The 12,267-nt window shown below is 39.2% G+C and overlaps 1 protein-coding gene across 1 annotated transcript; it reads left to right on the top strand.

The window, feature by feature from the left end:
- Positions 1-6,389: 6,389 nt before the first annotated feature.
- On the top strand, positions 6,390-11,169 carry LOC141058654 (olfactory receptor 5V1-like). The gene is made up of 2 exons (XM_073554845.1): positions 6,390-6,465; positions 10,208-11,169. Exons 1-2 carry the CDS (start codon positions 6,390-6,392, stop codon positions 11,167-11,169), a joined length of 1,038 nt encoding a protein of 345 aa, XP_073410946.1.
- The last annotated feature ends 1,098 nt before the right edge of the window (positions 11,170-12,267 follow it).

Raw genomic sequence — 12,267 nt, 5'->3', positions numbered from 1 at the left:
GTGTGTTGAGGTTAGGGTTGGAGTTAGAATTGAGGGGTTTCCACTGTTTGGCACTTCAGGTGCTCTCCAAAAGCAACATGGCGTCTGATCTCAGTTCCAGCCAATTCTGCGTTGAAAAAGTCAAATGGTGCTCCTTCCCTTCCAAGCTCTGCCATGCGCCCAAACAGTGTTTTACCCCCACATATGGCATATCAGCCTACTCAGGACAAATTGCAAAACAACTTTTGGGGTCCAATTTCTCCTGCTACCCTTGGGAAAATAAAAAAATGGGGACTAAAAGATGATGTTTGTGGAAAAAATATGATTTTTTTATTTTCACGCCCAGGCGTTATAAACTTCTGTGAAGCACTGGGGGGTTCAAAGTGCTCACCACACATCTAGATAAGTTCCTTAAGGGGTCTAGTTTCCAAAACTTGTGGGTGGTTTCTACTGTTTAGGTACATCGGGGCTCTCCAAAGGCAACATGACACCCGCAGACCATTCCATCAAAGTCTGCTTTCCAAAACGTCACTACTTCACTTCCGAGCCCAGACGTGTGCCATACAGTAGTTTTCTCCCACATATGGGGTATCAGCGTACTCAGGACAAATTGGAAAACAACTTTTGGGGTCCAATTTCTCCTGTTACCCTTGGGAAAATAAAAAAATTTGGGGACTAAAAGATCATGTTTGTGGAAAAAATATGATATTTCTATTTTCACGCCCGAGCGTTATAAACTTCTGTGAAGCCCTTGGGGGTTTAAAGTGCTCACCATACATGTAGATAAGCTCCTTGGGGGATCTAGTTTACAAAATGGTGTCATTTGTGGGGGATTTCCACTGTTTAGGCACATCAAGCGCTTTCCAAACGCAGCATGGCGTCCAATCCCAATTCCAGCCGAAAAAGTCAAGTGGCGCTGCTTCCCTTCCAAGCTTTGCCATGCGCCCAAATAGTGGTTTACCCCTACATGTGGGGTATCAGCGTACTCAGAACAAATTGCACAATAACTTTTAGGGTCCTGTTACCCTTGGGAAAATAAAAATTGAGGGTGAAAAGATCATTTTTTTGGAAAAAATGTGATTTTTTTAATTTTACGGCTGTACGTTATAAACTTCTGTGAAGCCCTGGGAGGTTCAAAGTTCTCACCACATATCTAAATAAGTTCCTTGGAGGGTCTAGTTTCCAAAATGATGTCATTTGTGGGGGGTTTCCACTGTTTTGACACATCAGGGACCTTCAAAACGTGACATAGCGTCCGATCTCAATTCCAGCCAAAAAAGTCAAATGGCGCTGCTTCCCTTCCGAGCTCTGCCATGCGCCCAAATAGTCATTTACACCCACAAAAGGGGTATCAGCACACTCAGGACAAATTGCACATTAACTTTTAGGGTCCTGTTTCCCTTGGGAAAATAAAATTGGGGTGAAAAGATCATTTTTGTGGAAAAAATATGATTTTTTTATATTGTACAGCTGTATGTTATAAACTTCTGTGAAGCCATTGTGGGTTCAAAGTTCTCACCACATATCTTGATAAGTTCCTTGGGGGGTCTAGTTTCCAAAATGGGGTCACTTGTGGGAGGTTTCCACTATTTAGGCACATCAGGGGCTCTCCAAATGCGACATGGCATAGGATCTGAATTCCAGCCAATTTTGCATTGAAAAAGTCAAACGGTGCTCCTTCCCTTCTGAGCTCTGCCATGCACCGAAACAATGGTTTCCCCCACATATCAGGTATCAGCGTACTCAGGACAATTTGCACAATAACTTTTGCAGTCCAATTTCTCCTGTTACCCTTGGTAAAATAAAAAATAGGACCTGAAGTAATTTTTTTGTGAATAAAAGTTAAATGTTCATTTTTTTAACATTCAAAAAATTCCTGTGAAGCACCTGAAGGGTTAATAAACTTCTTGAATGTGGTTTTGAGCACCTTGAGGGGTGCAGTTTTTAGAATGGTGTCACTTTTAGGTATTTTCTATCATATAAACCCCCTCAAAGTGACTTCAAATGTGATGTGGTCCGTAAAAATAAAATGGTGTTGCAAAAATGAGAAATCGCTGGTCAACTTTTAACCCTTATAACTTCCTAACAAAAAAAAAAATTGGTTCCAAAATTGTGCTGATGTAAAGTAAGCATATGTGAAATGTTACTTATTAATTTTTGTGTGCCATATCTCTGTGATTTAAGGGCATAAAAATTCAAAGTTGGAAAATTGTGAAATTTTCAAAATTTTTGACAAAGTTCCGTTTTTGTTTTACAAATAAACGCAAGTTATTTGAATGAAATTTTACCACTAACATGAAGTACAATATGTCACGAGAAAACAAAGTCAAAATCAGTGGAATCCATGAAAGCGTTTCAGAGTTATTACCTCATAAAGGGGCAGTGGTCAGAATTGTAAAAATTGGCCCGTTCATGAATGTCCAAACCATCCTTGGGGGTAAAGGTGTTAAAAAGCGAACAGCAGCAATAGGCCGAAGTATTGGTGTGGCATTTTCGTATTTCAAATTTGACTATTACATCTGTTTTGTGATAAAACAGCAGTTTCTGACTTGCACATTTTGAGTACTAGACAGATGCAGTTAAATGTCTAGACTTTTTTTAAAAAACAAAATCATTTCCCACTTCCCCCTCAAAAATGAAAAAGAAATTAAATAATCCTGTACAGTAGCTTTTCACATATACATTCTTTTTGTCAAACTTACTTTACATTATTTTTAAGAATTTATTAAATGTCCACAATTTCCAATTATTGGGCTGCACTACTTTATCAAATATGTGGAAAGCAGGATTTGTTCTTGATGTAAAAGATAAACGGTCAAGAGCAAAAACAGAAGTGACTGCAGAGTCGATTAAAAGATGTTTATTTAGTTATAATAAATAAAAAACATTTTTTTAAAATTCAGGATAACCTTTTTTAAATTATTTAATTATGTGTTTGAAATGCATAAACATTTGTAAGGAAAACTATTATGGGATACCTTGCTGATATGTATAATTGTTAGTATTCTTGCCTCATTATTCCAGTAACCATTCCTGAATTTTTAAAAAATGTTTTTTTATTTATAATTAAATAAACTTTATGTTTAAATTGACTCTGCAGTCAGTTCTGTTTTTGTTTTTGACAGTTTATATTTTACATCAATAACAAATTCTGTTTCCCAATTGTTTTTAAGAAATATTGAGTTGGTTTTCTGCTACATGAAGACATATCAATGTTGACATGAAGAAAGTGTTGGCATGAAGTAAACAGGAACAATGATGCAGCAATGCAGAGAGCGCTGACTCAGTGGTACACTAAATCAAGTTATTTATTAACTATAGACAAGTTTAGCAAGACAAGGTGCAGCATCAATAAGATGGCAATTCAAAAATTAAGGACAATTATAAACAATGTTACACAGTTCTTGCTGCCTCTCTTGACCTCATGGCTACCATCTGTCTCTAACTCTGACCCTGTTACCCTAACCACTGCCCTACAAAATAATAAACCCGGTGCTACCGGATTAAGAAATGCGACACCGATAGGAATATCTAGTTGATGACTATCCTAACTTTCCACTAACACAGATAACCACTGTCTGTCAGAATTTCCAAATGACATATAGAGAATAAACCAATTTCTGAACTTTTGTATTATTATACACCAAACAAATATATCAAGAATACACTAGTCTGCCAACTGTCAGAGTCCAAGCTGTTTCCATTCCATAGGGGCCTTCTCCTGGTCGCTGTAGTTTCTGATGATGGTTACTACTCCATGCCCTAACAGTAGCCACACTACGTACTCTTACTAGGTGCAAGTCCCATACGGCAGGCGGCAGACAGTTCCTCCTGTCACTAACTTGTTCCCGACATCTTCAATTCCAAAAAGACAGCTCATGTCCCTCTCCACTCACAGGATCAAGGTCCTGTCCCTCTAACCAGGCCTGCTCAATTACACAGTAACAGTTAGCAAGATCGAAAAAAGACATTTGTCCATCCAGTTCAGCCTATATTACGTCAGAATAAATCCCCAGATCTACGTCCTTCTAAAGAATCTAATAACTGTAACATACAATATTGTTACTCTCCAGGAAGACATCCAGGCCTCTCTTGAACCCCTCGACTGACTTTGCCATCACCACCTCCTCAGGCAAGGAATTCCAGTTTCTCACTGCCCTAACAGTAAAGAATCCACTTCTATGTTGGTGGAAAAACCTTCTCTCCTCCAGACGCAGAGAGTGCCCCCTTGTGACCGTCACCTTCCTTGGTATAAACAGATCCTCTGAGAGATATTTGTATTGTCCCCTTATATACTTATACATGGTTATTAGATCATCCCTCAGTCTTCTTTTTTTCTAGACTAAATAATCCTAATTTTGCTAATCTCTCTGGGTATAGTAGTTCCCCTATCCCCTTTATTAATTTTGTTGCCCTCCTTTGTACTCGCTCTAGTTCCATTATATCCTTCCTGAGCACCGGTGCCCAAAACTGTACACAGTACTCCATGTGCGGTCTAACCAGGGATTTGGACAGAGGCAGTATAATGCTCTCATCATGTGCATCCAGACCTCTTTTAATGCACCCCATGATTCTGTTTGCCTCAGCAGCCGCTGCCTGGCACTGGCTGCTCCAGGTAAGTTTATCATTAACTAGGATCCCCAAGTCCTTCTCCATGTCAGATTTACCCAGTGCTTTCCCGATCAGAGTGTAATGGTGATATTGATTCCTTCTTTCCATGTGTATAACCTTACATTTATCAATGTTAAACTGCATCTGCCACCTTTCGGCCCAAGTTTCCAACTTATGCAGATCCATCTGTAGCAGAATACTATCTTCTTTTGTATTGACTGCTTTACATAGTTTTGTATCATCTGCAAATATTGATATTTTACTGTGTAAACCTTCTACCAGATCGTTAATAAATATGTTGAAGAGAATAAGTCCCAACACCAACCTCTACGGTACCCCACTGGTCACAGCGAACCAGTTCGAGAATATAACATTTATAACCACCCTCTGCTTTCTATCACTAAGCCAGTTACTTACCCATTTACACATATTTTCCCCCAGACCCAGCCTTCTCATTTTGTGTACCAACCTCTTGTGTGGCACGGTATCAAATGCTTTGGAAAAATCAAGATATACCACGTCCAATGACTCACCTTGGTCCAGTCTATAGCTTACCTCTTCATAAAAACTGATTAGATTGGTTTGACAGGAGAGATTCCTCATAAACCCATGCTGATATGGAGTTATTCTCCAGTAAAGCTTTGCACCCCTCTGTTCATTCTGCTCTGATGGTAGCTATGCGCTTCAGACCTCGTCTGCCTAGGATTTAACTGTAAACCAGTGTAGACTTTGCTTCACAGGTTTCAAGTCCAGACAATAACTGAACTTCTGCCCCAGCCCTTATGGATGTTGTATTTTCTTGCTGCGTTATAGCAGGTCACATTTACCTCTGTGCATCCAGTTTCTCCTTTTATTTTCTATGTCCTTTTTAAGGTTCCTACCACTATTGTCTCTGGCCGTTGGTTGGCAATATCCGTTCACAAATGCTTCACAGCATATTCCTGTTGTAGGAGTCACTTCACTTCTTTATAATGACGTGAATAAATATTGTGATTGCTTGCTGTACATTAAGAATTTTTCTGTAGAATTGTCCAATTTTTAATGGCTTTATCTCCATACCTTTAATACTAATCTGTGAGCTGTAATGTCCTCTCACTATCCAGATTCACCCCAAAATAGCTGCTGCATTCCTTTCCTCAGCTTTTGTACAGGATATGAAAAGACCCTTCCAATTGGCTGTACTATGCTAAGTGATGTTATAGTTGCAAGGCATGAAAGGAAAGCTCATTCAGCAGTGCCTGAGTTAATTTGAGCCTTATCTGGCTGATGCAACCTTTTGCATGGAAGTGGTGGGCATCTTTTGAAGATTCAAGAAAATCGAATCACAAATTGTATTGAATTTGTCAGGTTCAGCTAATTTCCAAAAATTCAACATAAATTCAATTCACATGTAATCAATTCACTCATCTTTAACTATAGACTCTTTGTTATGGAATAATTTAATGTGCTTAAATGATGTCCTCATGATTTTACATTAAATCCCACAGGATTCCAGAAATGCACCTTAATCTAGCATATAAAGGCCAGCATACTAGCTAATTCCCAATACTTCTTCAGAAACAATTATAGACATGTCCGTGAACCTTAGCTGCTAGAAAAACCATCATTTGCGCAATGTGAAAACATAAAACCTTTCTGGGATTTTTAAGAAAGAAACTTCTAACAATTGTTGGACTGTGGATTGTTTGATTAGGTAAACCTTTACGACTCACTTGTTCTTCAGAAAATCCTGAAATGTCACGTTGATTATGTAGCTGCGGAAAATATATTATTTTTAGGGTTTCAGAAATTGGATGTGGATGATTTTTCAACTTGTCCATCTTGGTAATAGAGGAATCCTATCAATTAAAGGATTAAAAAATACAGAGGAAAAATGTAAGTTAATTGCCCAGTGTATATAGCACATGATTCATTCTCATGGCAGATTAGTCCAAAATCTGCTCTCTGCCCATACAGAATGCAATTCTGCTGTGGATTATTCACCAACAATTTACCTGCAGAGATAAGAGCCTACAGTAGTTCATTTTCTTATTTGAATCAATGGTTTCTTCTTAAGAATGGAACCCCTTTTGCATTCCCGAAATCTTCTGTAGAATCATGACCCCATACACATAGAAGTAGTCAGGATTAGTGTTATGTGGATACTGAAAAAGGGATCCCATACAAATTTATGAAACTATACAATACCTTCATGTCGGGATCCCTTAGAAATTTACAGTATCCATACAAGATTGTATACCTCCATGTGTTGGATTTTACACAAAGTGGTACATACAGTAAGTAAAGTGTCAGTAGTATATGCCTTTCATTCAGTTCTGCTCAATCATGCAATGCTTGCTGTGATTTTGTAATTCATATTCTGAGCAAGTCTGCAGTAATGAGATTCTTAGTAAAGTCCACAATGTCATTGACAATGCCCAAATGATAGCAATTGGTAAGCCTAGGCTAAGTAGTGCTTAACACGCACAATATGTACCTGCACTCCACTTTGTCCTCATTTTTGCCCCATTTAGCATGCACACTGGAAAAATTCACAACTCTAAATATGAACAAAGAGGGCAATAGACAGACAGATGCCAAAAGAGCTTCCTTTTAACTTACATTTTACCGGTATATATAAGTATCGCAGAAAAATAGGATGGCGTACTGACTGAACCATGCTATTGTAATGTGAACATGACCAAATGAGAAGAATCTATTTGTCTATTATTTAGACATGATTTAAATGATATGAGCAATATGCAAACTACCAGTGTCAAGCTGCATTTTGATGCAGTCTGTGATGGCCTGTTCTGTGTCAGTGCCATTCAGTAGGGTCAATTTTAACTTGTCCATTAATATAATTTACTTTTTGTATTTCCAGTATGTTGGTTATTTTGGCTATGATTTACATGTAGGATTTATATTTACATCTGTCTGAGATGGTTTAGTGAATCCTGCATTGAGCAGAGGGTTCGACACGATGACCGTGGATGTCCCTTCCAACTTTATCATTCCATTATTCTATGATTCTATATTGTCTCTTAATGTGCGCAGTGGTCTTATGTCCCATATTTATGGATTTGATGCCACGAGATCCCTGACAGGCAATCCTTCAAGGGATAGTTCCATCTCGTACATTTATGGCTTATCAATGAGATATGCTATGAATGTAAAGTAAGTGTGGGTCCCAAGAATGGAACAATCATATTCACCAAGAACTGAGCTCTGACAGTGTAGAAAGAGTTGGAATTCCCATTCAATTATTTGGGAATTCTGACCACTTCTCCTGTGACAGCAGCATGCAATAGGGCCTTGTTTTTGAGACAGTTGTGGGTCACATTGATGAGACCTGCTTCCAATTTAAATTCATAGTATATGAATGTTATTTATGTATGAGATGGGAATACTACTTTTATTACTGAGTTTGGATTTAAAGAGAACCTATCACCTGATTAATGAAATCCAAACCGCAGGCACCATGAGTCAGTACCTGGCTTCACTGTTGCAGCCAGGAAGGTTTTTCTCTAAAATTCCAGAGCAAATCTGTCATGATCCAGGTTGGATCTGATAGATAAATGCACAAAGTAACCTTTTTTTTCTTTTGGCCGTGTGCCAAGGTTTGGTTTTTGCCCCCGGTGGCCATTAGGATTATTGAATGGTGGTGTCTTTTGCTCTAAATTTGCCCCTATCTCTATAAGAGAGTGTCAGGTGTGCCAATCGTTTGGTGATTAGTCCTCAGTTACATGCAAGCCAGGGTGAAGGATGGAGCTGAAAGAGCGTCCCGGTCAGCTCAGTGAGAGTCCTGGAGTGGCAGCTATGGTGTCTGCAAGGAGGACTGGCATGGCTTGGTGGAGTTGCAGCTATGGTGTCAGCAAAGAGTTCTTGCATGACTTGGTAGAGTGGCAGCTATGGTGTAGAGCTGCATTCATGATGCTGGATTCGGTTGCTAGAAAGCTGGACTCAACATGCTGGACTCTGTTTTCTGGACAGCTGCACGCAGGTGGTGGACTCTGTTTGCTCCAAGGCTGCACTATGGTGTTGGACCCGGTCGGAAGAAAAGATGCACGCAGGTGGTGGGCTCTGTTGCTGGGAGCGTAAGCAACAGAGCAAAGCTAAGTGGTGTTCGCCTGTTTTGTCTCTTTTCCTTATGTGTGTTTAGTGCAGTGGTGGGATTAGTTTCCGCACCGTACTCTTCACTAGTGAGGGTTTAGGTGGAGGACGAGCTAGGGTTTAAAGGTATCCTGAGCGGCGCCCGGTGCGGAACCGGCCTAGGGAACGCTAGGAGTGTAGAGACACTGACTCAGGGGAGTGCAGGAGGTCTCCACATCCCCATTCCCTATCGCAGGGCCACCATTGTTATTGTTACCCAGGTTTTCCCTTATTGTTTATATTCGCCTTACTGGAGGCGGGGTTTCCAGATTTACGTGTTATGTGTATTTCCGAAATTCACCTGTTGGAGGTGGCGTATCCAGCTGCACGTTTTATTATTTAAATTCACCCAACTGGAGGCGGTGTATCCAGGGTCACGCGTGTCATCTAAATCTGCCCTGCTGGAGGCGCTGTGTCCAGCCACGCGTGACCATGACAAAATCTACTTTAAAAGTCCCAAAATTGCTGCAGGTGACTGACCGGTCTCTTTGTATGAGAAACCCTGAGAAGTGCCAGCTCTTTAAGATATATTTTCTCTGAAACGCTCCAATAAATCTACCAGGCTGCCAATGTGCTGGCAGCTCTAAGTCTTACTGCAGTTGATTATATACTGTAGCTGTGGAAAATATATTACTTTCAGGTTATATACACACGGCAGTATTTTCGTCAGTTTTTACATCAGTATCTGTAAGCCAAAATCAGGAGTGGAAGATTCAGAGGAAAAGTATAATAGAAACATGTCACCACTTCTGTATTTATCACCCACTCCTGGATTTGGCCTAAAATTACTAATGGAAAATACTGACCAAATTATTGCCATATGAACATGGCCTTAGTGTTTCAGTAATTGGATGTGGATTATTTTTCAGCCTGTCCAGCTTGGTAATAGAGGATACTAGAGTTGAGCGAAACAGGTCGGTCAGATTCAAAAGTCGCCGACTTTTGCGAAAGTCGGGTTTCATGAAATGAAACCCGACCACAGTGTGAAGTCGGCCATACGGTCGGCGACCCAAGCGCCAAAGTCGGGTTTCGCCAAATGCTTGCATGTGACTTTTTTCAGCCAATGACAGAAGCGGAGCGGAGCGTAGCGGGAGCGTAGCTGGAGTGGGAGTGGGAGAGAGAGAGAGGGAGAGAGAAGAGAGAGAGAGAGAGAAGAGAGAGAGATTTCGTCGCCTCTAGAGTTAAAATTCATGCCAGGTGTGTTTACAGTCCTCCACTCACTGCCGACTTTTCTCCCCATTGACTTGCAGTGGGTTTCATGTTTCACGACTTTTCCCGACGTTTCCCTATAGTCCGCCGATTTTTGAGAAAGTCGGGTTTCTTGAAACCCACTCGACCCTAAAAAGGCAAAGTCGCTCATCTCCAGAGGATACCTATTTTGCGTACATAAATATGGTGACAGCTCCCTGTAAAGCACCACTCCAGTATTTTAGTGTACCCTTTTTATATAAATCTTTTGATTATTGAAATTCAATTTTCTTTTTAGATCAACTGATCAGTTCTATAATGACCTTAAATGCCTCCATCTTCACGGACTTCCTTATATTAGGCTTATCTGACGTTCCGAATCTCAAAGCGTTCCTATTTTGCACTCTCCTCCTTATTTATGTACTGACTTTAATAGGAAATGTTGCTATCATTCTCGTGTCACGACTAGATAAATGCCTACATAAACCAATGTATTTCTTTTTGAGCAATTTATCCTTCCTTGACATCTGTTATACATCAACAACTATGCCCAAAATGTTACAAATCCTTTTGGTGAAAAGAAAATCTATCTCATTTGTGGGTTGCATAATTCAACTTTACTTCTTTTTGGCATTTGTGGGCACTGAATGTGTTCTTCTCCTGGTAATGTCTTATGATCGATTTTTAGCCATATGCCATCCTCTTCGATATTCAGTTATTATGAACTTTAAGATGTGTGCCATCCAGACATCTATAGCCTGGTTAAGTGGCTTAGTGAATTCTGTAGTCCATACAGTCTTTACTTTCCGCCTGGACTTTTGTGGTATTAGGAAGATCAATTACTTTTTTTGTGATATTCCTCCACTATTATATCTGTCATGTGAAGATACATCAGTGAATGAGGTTTTACTGCTTTCTATAGGAGTTTTCATTGGGTGGACTCCATTTTTAGGCATTATTGTCTCATACATTTATATTATTGCAACTGTATTGAAGATCAAATCTAATAAAGGAAGGCAAAAAACATTTTCTACTTGTGCATCACATCTTACTGTAGTGTTACTATATTACGGAAGTGCTATTTCCAACTATGTCAGACCAATTTCATCTTATTCCTTGGGTAAAGACCGATTGATTTCTGTTCTATACAGTGTGGTTACTCCAATGATGAATCCAATTATATATACCTTAAAAAATCAGGAGGTAAAAAATGCCGTATGTCGACAATTAAATAGTAAAAGAAGAATGCAGATTCATTAACCACATCAAATCTATATGTTACGGACAACGTGTAAAATAAAGTTATTGCATAGAATGCCCAGATAATGCATAGGATTTCCGGCTATACAGTATATGACAACTTCTGAAATAAGGATATTTCATTCTGACCTTAAATGCTTCATTTAGGGATTTTAAGGAATGATGAGTAATTTTATGGGATGTCTCACACTTCAGAACAAAGTATAAAATAAAACGGTTATAGTATCAGCCCCAATAATAATGAGTTTAGAGTTATATTTAGCCTCTTAGCCCTAATAATAATTGGGTTCGGGTTAGGTTTAGGGGTAATCCTAATAATTGGTTTAGAGTTAGCTTTAAAGCCACTACATGTTCTACTTCAATCAACTGATTTTGATGCAAAATCTGGCATTCTGTGCAATAATTGAGTCTCACAAAATGTCGACTACTGCAGTTTGGTGATCTCATACTTTGTCTAAAACTCAATAATCTAGAGAATACATAGGAAATGTGTAAATATGAATTTGATACTTTTTCTTAAAGGCAGTCTGTCACCCCTTTTTTGAGATATCATATAATGATTTCATTCAAATGTGTGTCACATAAGGATTCTCTTGCGTAGAGAAAGACAGGGAGGGGGGGAGCAGGTGAATAAGCCCCGCCCATCGGACCGGACAGCGGCAGTTTACATACATCTGAACCGATATAAAAAAGGTATTTATGCATGAAAGGTGCGGGGTCAGGGGGAAGCAAAAGTACTAAGAGAATCCTTATGTGACACACAAATGAATGATATCATTATATGATATCTCAAAAAAGGGGTGACAGATTCCATTTAATGTCCGAGTTATTGTAAGAAATGCCTATGTGCTGTATACAATACTTTCATTTTACATTTAACTGTATGTATTAAATAGATCAAAAAGAAAAATGGCAACGAGCTCACATCCTCCATGCAGCAGCAATAACCCTTGGTGCACAGACTGCTTCTAGGCAAATCATCCAGCTGGGCAATGTTAATCCATATAAATTATTCCAGCTCCAGTGGGTTAAAATAATTCTCTTTATTGATATAATTACATCTTCAGAATATAAATGTCAAAAAGTAGAAAAAAACAA

This window comes from Dendrobates tinctorius, unplaced genomic scaffold (genome assembly GCF_039654945.1).
Source record: "Dendrobates tinctorius isolate UK_male_01 unplaced genomic scaffold, ASM3965494v1 ptg000213l, whole genome shotgun sequence".
In the NCBI taxonomy this organism is placed as follows: domain Eukaryota; kingdom Metazoa; phylum Chordata; class Amphibia; order Anura; family Dendrobatidae; genus Dendrobates; species Dendrobates tinctorius.
Note: the sequence above shows the minus strand (reverse complement) of the source record. Positions and strands in the feature narration are given on the sequence as shown.